This window comes from Besnoitia besnoiti, chromosome III, assembly GCF_002563875.1.
Source record: "Besnoitia besnoiti strain Bb-Ger1 chromosome III, whole genome shotgun sequence".
In the NCBI taxonomy this organism is placed as follows: Eukaryota; Apicomplexa; class Conoidasida; order Eucoccidiorida; family Sarcocystidae; genus Besnoitia; species Besnoitia besnoiti.
This window is the reverse complement of record NC_042358.1, coordinates 2,427,195-2,441,748: the sequence shown is the minus strand read 5'-3', so window position 1 is coordinate 2,441,748 and position 14,554 is coordinate 2,427,195. Positions and strand designations below refer to the sequence as shown.

Genomic DNA, 14,554 nt, shown 5'->3' with positions numbered 1-14,554 from the left:
TTGATTAAGTCCACCTGTGCGTCTACGTCGAGAGTCCGGTGTCCGTTTTTGCAACGGGGCTTTAGCAGCTAAGCCGCTGGGATGACGAAATCGGTTGCGGGTCGCACACAGAGAAAGCTTTTTCTGCGGACGACTTGGCAGTCTTGTGCCCTTCGCCGCGCTCCTCGTCTCTATGGCGCTTCCTCGCCTTCTTCGTCTTCGACTGTCTCTCCGGTGAGGCGATGCTGTGTTCTTTCTAGGCGCACTCCTCTCGCGGCGGTGTCAGCTGTCTTCTCCTAGCCCGCCTCCCCCTCTTCTCCGTCTGTCATCTCCCTGACTCGCTTTTCCGCTGCCTGCTTCGTCTCCTCTCTACCCGGGCACGCCCTTGCTGTCTCTAGATTCCGCCTAGAGCCTGCCTCTCTCGCCCTTTCCTCTCCTCGTCGTGGCTTTAGGTCGTCGCGCGCGTCTTCTTCCTCCGCATTCCTGCTCAATGGAGACCTTTCCTGAGAGTCCCTCGCACTTTTTCGCAGTGCCGTCGCCTTCCTCTCCACCGCCGGCGTCTCCCCTGCGTCCGTTTGCTTCCCCTGGTACCTCGGATTCTTCTTCGCCTGCGTCGCCCTCTTCTCGCATCTCTTCTGCACCCGCAGCCGAGGCGGAAGTCGCGCCTGTCCACGGAGAAGGCGCGTCCGCAGCTGCGCAGACGCACGGCGCCGCGCGGGGAAGACTGCACGTTCTGCTCGCGGTCACAGGCAGCGTGGCGGCGATAAAGACGCGCGAGGTCGTCGAGGAACTCCACGCCGAGGGACGCAGAAGGCAGGTGGAAGTCGAGGTGAGAAATGCGAAGCCCGCGCATACCTGAGGGAGATGGAGGAGGAGAGAGAGACTCAAGAAGAGACATCGACGGGTTTCCGCGAGGGAGAAAGCAAGACGCAAAGGGGCTGAACTCTTCTTTCTAAACAAATTGACAGCTGAGCTGCTGCGTCGGCTTCGGCTCTTCGTGGCCTTCAAGTTGAGGCCTTCTGGAGGGTAGTGAAGGAGCGGCGAAGCTCAAGCGGGTGTCGCGGAGGAGGGGCTCCGCGTCGCAGCAGCCACTCTTCGTTGCTCTCGCGTGCCTGAACCGCGATTTCTTCTCCCTCCAGGCTGCTTTTTGAGGCCGTCTACGAAGGCGAGACGTCGCAGGGCTCGTTGTTTTCTGGTCAGTTGGACGCGACAGCCAGCACAGAGGCGAAAGGAGAAAGCGAAACAAGCCAAGGGAGGACTGATGGGCTTTCCTACGCAGCGCACATCACGGGGCACCGCTTCAAGTTGACGGATTTTCCTGCTTCTGTTCTCAGCTGAAGCTTATCGCAACGAAGAGCGCCGCGCACTTCCTCGAGGGCGATGTCCGTCCCTCAGACCTGATCCTGACTGACGAAGACGACTGGAAGAGTTGGAGGAAGAAAGGCGATCCTGTGCTGCACATCGAGGTAAGGGACAGAAGACGCTCTCTCTTCGCGGTTAAACGCATCTAGATCTATACAGATACCAGGAATTTATGTAGATTCATAACTCTAGGTGTCCGTTCAGATAAGAGCAAATGTCGAGTTCGCTCGCGGTCGCAGGTTCAGCCACCAAGACAGTTCGCGTTCTCCTACGCAAGTGTGTGTCTTTGTGTGGTGTTTGAGAGAGAGACACGGAGAGATCGGTTAGTGTGTGGAGATCCATAGAGGCGCCGGCGAGCATCTCTGTGCTTCCCTGTGAGCGCGGCCTCCTGGTTTCCTTCTCGGTGTGTCCGCGTTTCGGTGGCAAGCCTGAAATACCTTCCAAGTCGCGTCGCGTCTGCGACTCAATTTGTGACTGCTGCGTATGGGTTTGTCGCGTCCTCCATGACCGTTTTTCCTTCTGGGTGGATTCATTCCTGCCTCGCATGCGACTGGCGTGCCGTCCTCCCTTACGCCCCGCCTCGTTCTTCAACCGCGGCGGTGACGAGGTTTCACGTTCGCTTTCTCTTTCTTTCAGCTGCGGCGATGGGCGGACGTCCTCGTCATCGCACCCCTCAGCGCGAACTCCCTCGCAAAGCTGGCGCACGGACTCTGCGACAACTTAGTCGTAAGCTCTGCCCGATGTCACGTGTTGTCTTAGAGAACCCATTCGATCCCTGATTCTCGAGAAGCGAGCCTGATACCGTCGCGCCTGTCGATACGCGGTGAACACCGGAGCGTCTTTCCATCCTACGTGGCGGCATCAGCTCTGCGCGGGGATAGCGACGTTCAGGAATCAGCTTCTCGGCGCGGCGCGCGCTAGAGAGAGACACTTAGACAGATACCTGCGGTGAAGACAGACGCGGCACTGGCTAGACATGACGCGCTGGCGTCCACGTAGAGAGGCGTCGATCCGCGAGGGAGACTCAGAGATATGAATCGGCATATGGGGATGGCTGAACGCCGACTGAGTGCGAAGCATGCGCCCTGGACAGCCGCAACGAACAAGGTAGCCTACGCAGTCAACCCGAGAGACTCCTCGAGAACGCGGCAGAGAGAAGCGTAGCTTTGAATGGGGTCGCAGGGCTCGGAGCGTGAAGCATGCGTGCTCTTTGTTCTTTGAGTTTTTGGCGCAGACGTGCGTGGCGAGAGCGTGGAGCTTCGCGAAGCCGTGCGTGGTTTTCCCGGCTATGAACACGCTCATGTGGGAACATCCGCTGACCACGCAGCAACTCGACACGCTCCGCGGCTTCGGCGTCAAGGTACGCCGAAAGACTCGACTGACTTCGGCTCCTCGTCGCCCATGTACCCACACACACATGCATCTACATATATATGCATATGCGTATACATATATACATACATACGTGCCTGCATACATATGCATGTATATATATATGTGTGTGTGCATGCGGGTGTACGGTCGATGGCGAGAGGAGGGAGAGGATCTTCGGTTTTCGACGACCTATCGTCTCTTATTCGAATTGAGCGATACAGTTTTTGGTCGCGGGTTTTTTGTACAAGACACTGGTCCGCTTTCCGCGTCCGCAACGGCAGGAGCTTCAGCGTCGCGAGGCCTTTCCCACACCGAGATGTTTTGAGTTCCTACGCATGCAGTCGCTCGCGTAGAACCCGAAGGAATCTCGCGAATGCCGCTTGTCTCCGGCGCCGGAATGCGAGTCGCAATTATCTGTTTTTTTTGTGTGCCTTCGCAGGTCGTGGATCCGGTCTCCAAGACTCTCGCGTGCGGAGATACAGGTAGGCGCCTTGGGGTTGCTGAGTCCTGAAGCGCGCAGGGCTGCGCAGGTCTATATTCCCTTTTGAGAATTCAGTTAGGGGCGAAGGCAATATTCTTACAAAACAGTAACTAAAGGGCGCGTAGTGGGGTGTCGAACATCTCCATCTCCTCACAGCAATGGTAGTGCGTTTGCTCATGGACTTTTCATCTTAGCTGGCATACATTTCAGCCATCTTCTTATTGCTCGAGCGCCTTTTTTTTCTTTGGTTCCTCAGGGACCGGCGCTCTTCCGCCCCCCAAGGAGGTCGCGCAGGCAGTCTTTCAGGCCGCGCGCGGCACCCTCTCTCCTCCCTAGAGCGAAGCGGCAACGCTTCTGTCACTCGAAGCACAGTCGCCTTCTCTCTTTCTCGCCTTCTCTGGAGGCGGATGGAGTCCGCTAAAAAAAGCAGAGAAAAAACGCGGGTTTTTGCTGCTTCTTCGCCTGCACCGAGAGGCGAAGTTGCGAGCGATTTCGGCGATGGACTCGTAATTTATTCGCAGAGAAAAGCAGGGGCTTTGCCCCTTTTTTATCCGGGAGTTCAGCCTTGGCGGAATGGTGATGGGGTTTTTGGGTTGCGAGAATATTCCTATTTCTATCTGTGAACGCCGCCTTCACACCGCGGCATGAACCTTTTTAAGAGGCAGACTCACCCTTCTCAGCGGGAAAACGTCCACTGGAGCTCGTTTTTTCGAGATTGGTCTGGTTTTTTTCTTCGTTTTCGGCGCTCCTTCAGCCTTTTAGAAAGACGCTTGTCGGCGCTCCTTTCCACTGCGATAATAACGAGAAAACTTTCTGCGAGAGACAGGTTTCAGACGGTGCTTCGCGCGATTCCCACTTTGACAACAAGTAAGCAAAGCTCCCGAAAGATCGACTGAACAAAGGATCGAGAAGCAGATATCACTATCTACACAAAGGGACATACAGATACCTATACATACATGTACATATATGTATGTGTGCCAGTACGACTTGCAGATACGACTCAGCTCATACACATATACGCACATACGGCCTGCATATGCCCTTCGCTCCCTAATATTTCTCGCCTCCCACGCCTCGCGCTAGCGCGAGTTCCTGACTCGCCACCCCTCGGGTGCCTGCTCGCTCTCCATCGAGGCTCGGCGGGGCGGCTCCGCTTTCTGGGCTGCTCCAGGTCCCGCGCGCCTCTGGGCCTCCGGCCTCGCCGCCGTCCCGCAAGAGGTTTCGCGCCGGCTCGCCTGGCTCGTCGCCGCCGTCTTCAGAGGCTTCAGACTCGGAGAAATCGTCGTCGTCAGGGTCTGAGGAGTCAGAAACCGACGCTCCAAACGCGCGGATTTCCGCCACCGTCGCAGGCAGCAGACCTGTGGCGAGCGCCACAACGTGCTGAAAAAACAACACCGAGCAGCAGCAAAAAACAGTGAACTGCCTCACGCGTCGCAGCGGCGAAGGAACGGTCCTGTCCGCAGAAGGCCTCGGCATGAAGAGCAAAGGTATCCGCATGTGTCACCTGCGTCTCCTGCGCGCGCCGCCTCAAGGCAGACGAAAAAGCCAGGGACTCAGCTGCGCGTGAGCGGAAGAGAGATCCGGAATGCGCCGCGCCTGCAAGTGTCTACGTTGGGGAATCCGAATATAAGCCGCCCTCAACGCAGCGCGGGAAGGAGGCAGAAGGCAACGCAGAGAAGTTGCTTGGCGGTGGAGACCTCAGACTTGACGGCCGATTCCCTCGCTGTATGCAGATACCCCCATCTCGCGAGAGGGTCGCAGCGCTTCTTAATTCATGCCGCAGCTGTGGTCTTTGTGTTGGAGATCCATGTTTGCACCAAGCAGTCGCAACTGTGGCTTGAGGCTTCCATATACTGTTCTCGAAAGGTCAAGAAAAGAGGGCGCTTTGAGTGCGTTGGCGTTTTCCTCACTACGAGTCTAGTCTCCTCCGCAGGCAACGCCCCGCGCTTCGCTAGCAACGCTACGACGGCCTGAACGGAGAAGAGAAAAACAAATCGATCTCACTGGAAACCGTCTCGACACGCAGATTCTTTCTCGAAATGGCAAGCTCCTTTCGCGTGTGCTCCTCAGCTAGCCCTGAAATAACTCGCTACCACACATCATTCACACAGATACATGTGGCTCTATGCGTGCCAAAAGGTATGTATATAGGGGAGTTATATGCGGCGCCTGGCGTACGAGGAAGGATTCCAGAAAGGACTACCGATTTCAATTTAGGCCGACCCGAGACTCTGAGCAGATCCTGATTCACTGGAAACGCGGTAACGAGACAGCGCGACCTATACCGCCTGAACTCGCTGGTGACAGGTAGGACAGACTGCGACTCTCGCCTCGTATCCTCTCAGTGAGGAGGATACGCACGTAGGCATGGCTTTGCTGCGCAGAGATGCGCGCAAGGCGCTCACTCACAGCATGCGCGCTCTGTATGCACGCGCTCGGTTTCAGTCGCGAACTCACCTCCACGCGGCAACGCGAGCACGAGCATGTGAACCTGTAGTGCTGCGAGGACAAAGCCGACAAATAAAACGCATGGACTGCGAATGAGCGACAGAGGCTCGCTGCATGGAATGAGAAAGAAGTCGCGCGACAAAACGCCGCCACGGATGCCAGCAAACAGACGATAGCTCCGGACAGGCGACCAGAGGCCACGCCAACTTCCGAGCGACCAATATATATTGGTACAAAGAGGTTACCATATCCTCCGTAGTCCTGAATTGGTACTGCATTGACATAACTATCGTACAAGCACTCAGCTAGTAATTCGCCGGATCCACATTCCACAACTGGACAGGGCAAGCGCGTGAGAAATCGAACTCTAGGCACTAAAGAGGCAGAGAAACGGCTGATAGACGCACATCCCCACTCTGGGGAGATATGGAGCTTCAGGCCAGCAAGCAGAGAGAAAGACGGAGAAGCACATCGCCACAACCCAAAAACCATACAGCAAGGCAAAGACGGCTGCTAGCCAGACTTTCACACAGGCAGAGAAGCGCGGCGATCAGAAAGATGTGAATATTCAGAAGAGCTTTTCCGCCGCGTGGAGACTCTCTCACGCGCTTTAGAGCCGCCTGGCGCTGGTGCAGGGGCAACCTCTCATCGATGTAGGACTGAAGAATCTGCTCGCCCTCCGCGATGTCGCGCAGCGCCTTCACCTGAAGAGAGACACCGGAGGCAGCAGGCAGGCGAGACGCGTCAAACACAATTCGCAGGACAGCAGATGCAGACACATGCGCCACGGCTAACGTGTAGACGCTTGCGGCAATATGAGCGGCGCGTCGCAGCGCGAAAAGACCTGTCTGGATTGCCTCCCCGCAGACTGTCTCGCCTGCCGATGCGACTCACACACAGCACCGAAACGCCTCTCACGGCACAGAGAGGGAGAGTTGTTCGGCGGGCTTGTCAGCGCTCTATGCGAATGGTTTAAGATGCACGAACACCAATACGCATCGACGAGGCAGGAGGGCGAGCGCCGCGAAGAGGCACAACGGCGCAGAGTTCGCCTCGTCGGTTTCCTCGCTTGGCTGGGGCTGCGCCTGTCTGTGGTTTCTGCCTTCGCTCTCAAGTGATTCTGGTCGCTTGCCTGCGCAGTTTTCGAGTGCGAAGGGTAGTCTACTTCCGCGTTGGGGTAGCAGGAGTGATTCGTCATCGAGACCGCACGAAAAAGCCCGATGCCCATGAAAGGAGGAAGCAGATCGCGCGCGAGCGCCGCGAGCTCGCGGCGCTCAGCTGCCGTCAGCGGCGCATCTGAAGGGAAGCGAGAGAGAAAAGGAAAAACCGGAGAAATAAACGCTTCTAAAAGCACGCAGATGAGCTCGCCTGGAGGACTCAAGCGCGTGGCCGTCACGCCGAGGGAGTGCCAGGACTGGGCGACTGACGCCGAAGGGAAAAAAGCAGAAAAAAGACGCATAAATTCTAGGCGATCGCTGTCTATACAGACTTGAAGAATGGGCGAAGTACCGCAGGGAAAGAAAGAACGAACGCTGCTCTCTGGCGCGTTTCGGGGACTGCGGTCCGAGAGTGAGACACGCACTTCGAGTCGCCGGGCGATCGAACGAGGGCGGACGGATCGCATGAAAGAGAGTCGCTGCAGACGTCGACTCTCCAAGAGGAATGCACATCTTTTGTTTCCCCCCCTTCGGGGCCTGCGCGGTCTCCCGTATTCGCTGTGCCGTCGTGTCGCTTTTGACGAGAATGCCTTTTTTCCAGCGTATTTACAAATCCCGAGTGAGTTCCTATTTTCTAGTACTATTCGGTTTTGCAGTGGTGTCTCAAAGTATTTGTTATGAATTTGGCAGCGGCCGTGGTTCGAAAGTGTATCCTCCACTAAGTGCTAGCTTCACAATCCGCGCGTGTTCTCCTCTGTGTTTTCCTTCTTCTTTTTACCTTGCAAGAAAGACTTTGCGAGCCGCTCAAGCGGCGCTTCTCCATTCTCTTGCAGCTCCGCGGAATCGATCTCATCGGCGTCCGCGCAGGACGCTACCCGCTTTGCAAGACGAAAGAGCTGCATCGCGAAAAAGACGCCGCACACGAGGATGTTAGGCGCCAAGCCGAGCATCGTTAGTCTCACTCGGTTTAACGAACTCTCCGCGTGCGCTGTGAGACACCGTTTCGACGCTCAGGTCTGCCAAGATCATGCGGAGCCGATCCACGGGTGTGGGTCGCCACTAAGACACGGCCACGGAAAAAACCATGACAACAGCCGCAGACGAAGGCGAACGGAAGCAAAAACTTGCATGCAGACGTCTGTAACGGACCCGATTATCCATGGAAACAGGCCTAGCTCCTGCGGAGGAACCCGTCGTTCCGTTTTTGTGTTCACGCAGGTGAGAGCAGGCACGCAGGGAGGGATGAGGAAGTCACGAGGCGCGAGCAGAAGGTCTGGGTCCACTTTGTTCTTTTTTTTTCTCACTCGCACGCATGGCGCGAAGGCGACCAGACGAGGCGACTCCGCGAGGACGGCGTTCAGCGGGTTATCGAACTCGATATTCACGTTGACGAGATCGAAAGCCCCCTGAGAAAGGGAAGCGAAAACTCGCAGAACTGAGCTTGTGAGATACAGTCGCTTCTCGCGATTGGAGAGGAAACTGGCAGAACTAAACTTGTGAGACAGCCGTTTCTCACGACTGAAACGCTCCTGACCCTTTTTTCGCGAAACCACGAGGCGGACCTCAGGATGTCTTCGCATACCAGGAGATGCGAGTACACGTCCAGACTGAAGAGAGCGCTCCACGGCTCGTTGATGACCGCCGACCCCCCTTCTGTCTCTGGGTCTCCGTCGCCCCTCGCGTCCGCCCAGGGACTCTCGCCCAGCACGTCTCGCGAAAGAAATACGCGACAGAGGAGAGCGAACGACTCGCTCAGCAGGCGCCGCCTGCCTTCGCGGGAGGCCAGCGGAACGTGCGAGCCCTCCTTCGCGCGCGTCTCGGGCGGTACAAACGTCTCGTCGGCGAGATCCTCCCTGCACGCAGACCGCAGCGCGGAAACGAGAAAGGGAGAGAGATAAGCAGCCCAAGCAGTGGCCGCGCTGAGGCGCAGAAACGAACGAGGGAATCAAAGCGCTGGAGGGAGATCAAGATGGGGGTACGCAAAGCTGAAACCGCGAGAGGGTAAGATCTGTTCACTGTGTGAGCGAATCTGCGCCTCTGCGACATCGCGAGGCCTCGACAGTGTTGCCCTGGTTTCTTGTGGCGCAGATACAGCTTAGGTTTCCAGGACTAGATAACGGCGGAAAACATGGAGACTGAAGCTCCACGAAGATATACGATATATGTATATGTATGCTTACACACCTTTCTACGACCGTTTTCTGGCTAACCACGAGGAGTGGAAAGCCCACAAGCACCTGTCGCGTGCGCGCGTCCTCTTCTGCGCGAAGTTGCCTCACAGTGAGCACCTGAAAGTGTGGCTGTATATGTGCGCATATGTATACATATGCCCACATATATGAGGAGATATATGGGGGCATGCATAGATGTCCAGCTGTGTGTGTAGGTAGATATAAATGCAAGTGTGTAACTATATATATAGATGTATGTATTACGCAGTTGTGCATATATACATACAAACATGCACTGAAAATATGTGCTTCTGTATTTATGCGCATAGGCCACGTGTCGACATAATGCGGTGCTCCGCTTGCAGATACGCACGGAGGTGGGCGGAGCCGCAGGCTCGCAGGTGGTCGCATGCAAACAAGACGTAAAGGCCTTCGTACCATCGTTGGGAATGAAATAGCTGGAAGGGCTCCAACGCGTCTTTAACGGACTTTCTTCCGCAAAGCACGTCAACGAGAATCTGCGCGTAGGCGCGACCTGAACGGAGCAAACACAAAAAAAACGGCGAAGACATAATGACGAAACAGTCATCAGAGACACTGCCTGAGGAGGGAGAGCGACGCCCCTGAGGAGGGAGAGCGACGCCCCCGAGGAGCGGACCGCGGAGCGGGAAGCAAAAAAGCGACTTCGTATCCGTGCAACGTGAACGAAAATGCTCGAAGCTTTGCACTTTGGGAGCTTCACGCATTTGAACTACACGTGTCCTATGAAATATTAAACCAAAAGAGAACTCTTCTGCGTGGTTTTCATGTGGAGTTGTTAGGACGAATGACGGAGCTACCGGCAAACGATATTTTGCGTGTTTCGTGTTTCATTCTCTCCCTGCATCGCCTTTTTGTCGGGAGTCCTTTTTGCTAAGTTCCTCCTGGCGCTCTGGTAGATTTCCCGCAGCCTCCCACTGACCTGCGAGAAGAAAATTCTCGTGGGAGCGCCGCGAGTGCGCCGCGAAGGCTTGCCAGGCGCGAGCCGTCCGCGGCGAAGCCTCGAGGCAGAGGAGGCGGTGAAAGCTCTCCGTCTGCGCGCGCTGTAGAGAAGTGCGCACGAAAAAAAGCATAAAACAGGAAAAATTCACAAAAAAAGAGACGCGACAGTCAAGCCGTCGGGCCAAGTCTGCGCGCACGACAGCAAAGAAAGAGACAAGAATCGTGAGAGGAGACACAAGTGAGAAAAACGCAACGGACACGTGAAGCTCAGAGCAGGGAACGGCAGCGCATGCGAATAAATGAACAAGGATTGGACACCACAGCAACGCATGCGAGCGAATGAGGCAGGGGGAGACGACGAAGAGACTGCAGAGAGACAAGAGAACCAACTCGCCGATCTGCGGTTCTCCTCACGCGCTTGTGCAGTTCACTGCAGTAGACCACTCCGCAGCGGCGGTCGCAGGGGATAGGGCGAGCGAGGCAAAGTCCCTGAAGGGAAAGAACAGCCAAAAAGATCGCACACTGCTTCCACGCGCGCCTGTCACCTACGAACCGCAACGGCGAAGCGGCTACGAAGACAGTCGGGCAGTTCATGCAAAAGAATCTTCCTACGGCTTTTCCAGCGTGCGCGGAGCAATGGAAGCGTCTCTCGAAAACCCAGTTGCAGCGCGGTAAGCTCTGTTCCTCTGCCCTTCGAAAAAACGCTTAAGACGCGCGAGTTCACGCCGACTCAGCCGCCAAATGCACACGCTGCGTCCGCCGCAGAGGGAGAGTCGAAACCGCGGCAAGGAGACAAGCAACGAACGAGAGAAAAGGAGAATGAAGCGGCCAGCAGGCGAACGCCGCCTCGGCAAAGACGATAAAAACAAAGAGGCCTGCGAATGGAGAACTAGTGGCGGCGGATGCGCGCTCTAAGAGAAGCCACGCAGGGCCTCGAGAGTAGGCGTCTATGCATAGAAACTGAACACCGAGTAGATGTCAAGAGGTAAAGAAAAAAAGTCGCCGGCGCATCCAGATATGTGTTGGGAGGGGCGTTCAAGTCACCCTCTACCCGTTTCGCGCGGCTCGCGCGCCACCCTTTTCCGCATCCTGACTTCTCGCCGGAGGAAGTCGTCGCTCAGCAGCTGGAGACCCGTGCGAAGAGTTGCGTCGCGAGCAACTGCGCCCGAGAAGTCGCTGCGAAGCGAAACAAAACAGACGGCGACGCCTTCTGCGACGGGGGGATTCCAGACGAGAGGAAGCCTCGCCTTCAATCACGAGTCTCTCCGCGGCGATGAGCGCGAAGCGTCTCGCGCAGCGCTGCCTGCCTCTCTCTACACGCGTTCGCTGCTTACTGTGGCAAGCTGGAAAAGCTTCGCCTGAGGCTCGCTGGTCTCCTGAGGCTGTTTCGCGCGCAAGAGTTGCTGCCGAGCGGAGACTCCACGGGGTCGGCGCTGTAGCAGGTTCCCTACTGGCTACCTTCTTCCCCGTCATCCACAAGCATCGGTCACCGTAATGCGGAGGAGCTCATATTCAAAACAGCTGGTGTGTGACGCATCCCCGCGAGCGCAGTCCAGACGCAGGCGCGGACACTCAAAGGCCGCGCGAGAAAAGTTTTACTGCGACACACCCTCACGTGAAAGTGAATCTGTGCAGTGGAAGAGCTTCAACGCTGCCGCAGCTTGTCTGCGACTCCGCGTGCAGGGCTCAAAGCACGCGCCCGAGTCTGCCTACTTGGAGAGAATCTGCTCCAGCTGCTCACGCAGGTTGCCAAGGAAGGCGAAACACCAGCCGCACGCCCAGCTGCAGCGCCTGAGAAGCCGCACGCGCCGCAAGCACCGGCCGCACACACACAGGGAGGCAGTAGCAGGATGGAGAGAGCTGAAACGACAGACGCGTGAGAATGCAGAGATACCTTTGCAGAGACGCACAAAAGTCATGCACCCAGACGGACAACTAACCGTGAAACGAGTCTTCGCGGACGCGCATTCACGGTAGACCTGAGGTAGGCGCGTGCGCCTAGTCGCTCCCAGACGCGCGGCGTCGCGCCTCTGCATCAAGAAGCGAGAAGGTGCCGGCAAACGCAGACGCCTTTCTACGGGCGCCTAGCCCCGCGCCGTTAAGGGAGGGCGCGCGACAGCTCCAATATGCGGAAACGGACCGCGGGCTCGGATATACACCTGTGTACAGATGAATAGGTTTACTGATATATATTTGGAGGCGAGACGTAGACCCGCGGGACCTCGCGAGCTCGGCAGGCCGCTGAGTCGAAATGCGAAGAGTCAAACGGTGGGCTGTGGTAGGGAAACGGGGAGACAGAAGGGACTCCAAGCAGATGCGCAGGCCATGGTGAAACGGGGTATCTTACCGCGAGTATTCGTGTTGCACAGCGACCAGCGGCGTCGCGTCGTCGTAGATAACCTGATAGAGAGTGTCGCAGGCAGACAGCCGAGGTGCACATGAAAAGAGATTGCGAGCCTCTGCCGCCTGGCGGGCTACCGGTTTCGATGTGGGGTTGTGTGAAGTCCGCGAGGCTTAAGAGCCCAAAGGGCCTCCGCAGCACTCGCAGCATGCAACATCAGATGCAGGTCCTCGCCGAGATGGCTGAAAGGACGTTTCGTTTGTCTCGACTCACTTCGCCCGCCTTGAAGGCGCGACGCGCCACCAAGCCTCTGCCAACATGCGGATTGACAAAGGCGATTTCAACGAAGGAGAAGGGCGACGACGTCTCGCCCTCCTGTTCAGTCTGCGGGTCGCCTGGTTGCGCGGGTTGGAGACAATCTCCGCTTTCTCCGCCGCTCACTCGTTGGAGCGCCTCATACTCTCGCATGTTGCCTGGCGCTCACGCGCTCGGGACCGACAGGCAGGGTGGAGGCCGCAGGAGAAAAACGCGAGACGAAGAACGAGAAAAAGACAAAAGAAGGGTCTGCCCTACATCGTACGCGCCATTGACAGACAGAGATATACACGTATGTATAAATATTGGTGTATATCGCAGCGAGAGTCAAGCTACGTGTGCCTGAGTCTAGATATGGAGATGCGCCCAAGACAAGCGACGTCCGCCGACCTCACTGCACGCGCCGGAAAAGAGAGACGCCGGCAAGAAAGCCGAGGTCGCGGAGCCCCGTGTCATGCATACGAGCTCGTCCATGGATGCAAGGGAACGGACGTTGTATTGCTTCAGGGGTCACATGGCCATTGCACCTGGAGGATATCTGTGTACACAAGCATACGCGAGCGCCGCAGGCTTTGCAAGTTATTTATCTTTGTGAGGCGCGACCTCGACCATAGATTTGGATGGAGATCTGATCGGAAGCGTCATGGGCAGAAAACAAGCGCGCGCTGTTGTGAAAATAGTCGCAAGTCGATGCCGACGTGCGAGGCTCGGTGGTGTATCGAGAGGCCGTCACTCATGATTCATGGGCCTTCAGCAGAGAGAGGCAAAGCAAAAAAGAGACGGAATTGGGTTCATCTTCCTTAGACTGAGGCTTAGGGAAGGTAGTAAGAGGCGTAGGCATCAGAAGAGCCTCGACACAAAACTCCGCTTTATCGGGCGAGGCAACAAGACACACCGTACGGCGCATGCAGCACCAAGCTGTCGCGCTCAGCTATGCTCGAGAGAATTCCGTCTTGGCTGCCTCAGTTTTTCTCCCGTTCCGCTGCTTCAGCAGCTTTCCTCGAAGCAGCCGCCCATGCTTGATACGAGCGAAAAAAGCATGCAGTCCAAAGAGTACGCACTGAAGTGGAGTGCGCGTGTTTGACGTTCCTCGGCCTGCTCAAATCAGGTCACTGTGGACCGGAACTCTAGGCAAGCTAGTTGGTATTGTGTTCCGATTCGCTGAGACAAAAATGCGGCTTGAAGAAATGCTGGCAGCATCTGTAGGAAATTCCGCGGCGTCTCTGGCGCTGCAAGTCAGCGTTTCAACGGGGTTCGTTCGTACCGCAGACTGGCAGCCAGGCATGTCTGACAACTCCAAAAATACAAAAAGTGCAAATTCCGGTTGCAACCGTGTAGAGGGAGCTCCTCAGAGCGCCCGTCATAGGATCTCTGCACACTCATTCAACACCGACAGCAATTCTGATAGAATTGGCTTGACACAACAGTGAACGAAACGACTGACGACAAGTGTGAGTCTTGGGGGCATCGGTGAGAGAGATAACGCTTGAATTCTCATCCTCAGTTGCTGAGCGCAGCGAGGCATTCCCCCTCTGTGCCCTTCGTCGCAAAACAGTTGAGTTATTCGAAGCGGAAGGGAGCTCAGGCACAGCGGATCTCGTCTGTGACCCCCCGCATGGTGCAGCCGATATTGTGCCTGTGGCTACTATTCAGACTTGTGAGCAACGATGCAATGGCAAGTTTCGATTTGCGAAGACGTATAGGGCTGCCTTAAAATGGAACATCGTCCTCGGAGAAGTCAGCCTCGGTCTTCTATGGAGTGCACACGCACTTGGCGCGAGACGAAGAACATAGATGGTAATGCGAAAGTGGACATATATTCACATTGCGTTGAGGCACACATAAATATTCACAGGTCCTCATTGCTCAACTGCCCACGTACGCACGCTTTAAGGCCGATTCACAGATAAAATATATATACGAAAAACCCCGTAGTGCGGGC

The 14,554-nt window shown here is 56.3% G+C and overlaps 2 protein-coding genes across 2 annotated transcripts; one reads left to right on the top strand and one right to left on the bottom strand.

Moving 5' to 3' along the window:
- Nucleotides 1-469: 469 nt before the first annotated feature.
- Nucleotides 470-3,532, top strand: BESB_046420 (flavoprotein; the record flags this gene model as incomplete). The annotated part of the gene is made up of 6 exons (XM_029363093.1): nucleotides 470-808; nucleotides 1,314-1,445; nucleotides 1,978-2,067; nucleotides 2,576-2,701; nucleotides 3,155-3,197; nucleotides 3,453-3,532. The coding sequence occupies 6 exons, from the start codon at nucleotides 470-472 to the stop codon at nucleotides 3,530-3,532; spliced, it is 810 nt and encodes a 269-aa protein (XP_029220459.1).
- Nucleotides 3,533-4,249: 717 nt separating this feature from the next.
- Nucleotides 4,250-12,765, bottom strand: BESB_046410 (putative histone lysine methyltransferase, SET; the record flags this gene model as incomplete). Its single annotated transcript, XM_029363092.1, has 15 exons — nucleotides 4,250-4,579; nucleotides 5,110-5,169; nucleotides 5,657-5,698; nucleotides 6,253-6,351; nucleotides 6,813-6,943; nucleotides 7,583-7,700; nucleotides 8,109-8,210; nucleotides 8,387-8,657; nucleotides 9,414-9,510; nucleotides 9,937-10,057; nucleotides 10,371-10,445; nucleotides 11,051-11,132; nucleotides 11,670-11,747; nucleotides 12,304-12,356; nucleotides 12,571-12,765. 15 exons carry the CDS (start codon nucleotides 12,763-12,765, stop codon nucleotides 4,250-4,252), a joined length of 1,854 nt encoding a protein of 617 aa, XP_029220458.1.
- Between the last annotated feature and the right edge of the window lie 1,789 nt (nucleotides 12,766-14,554).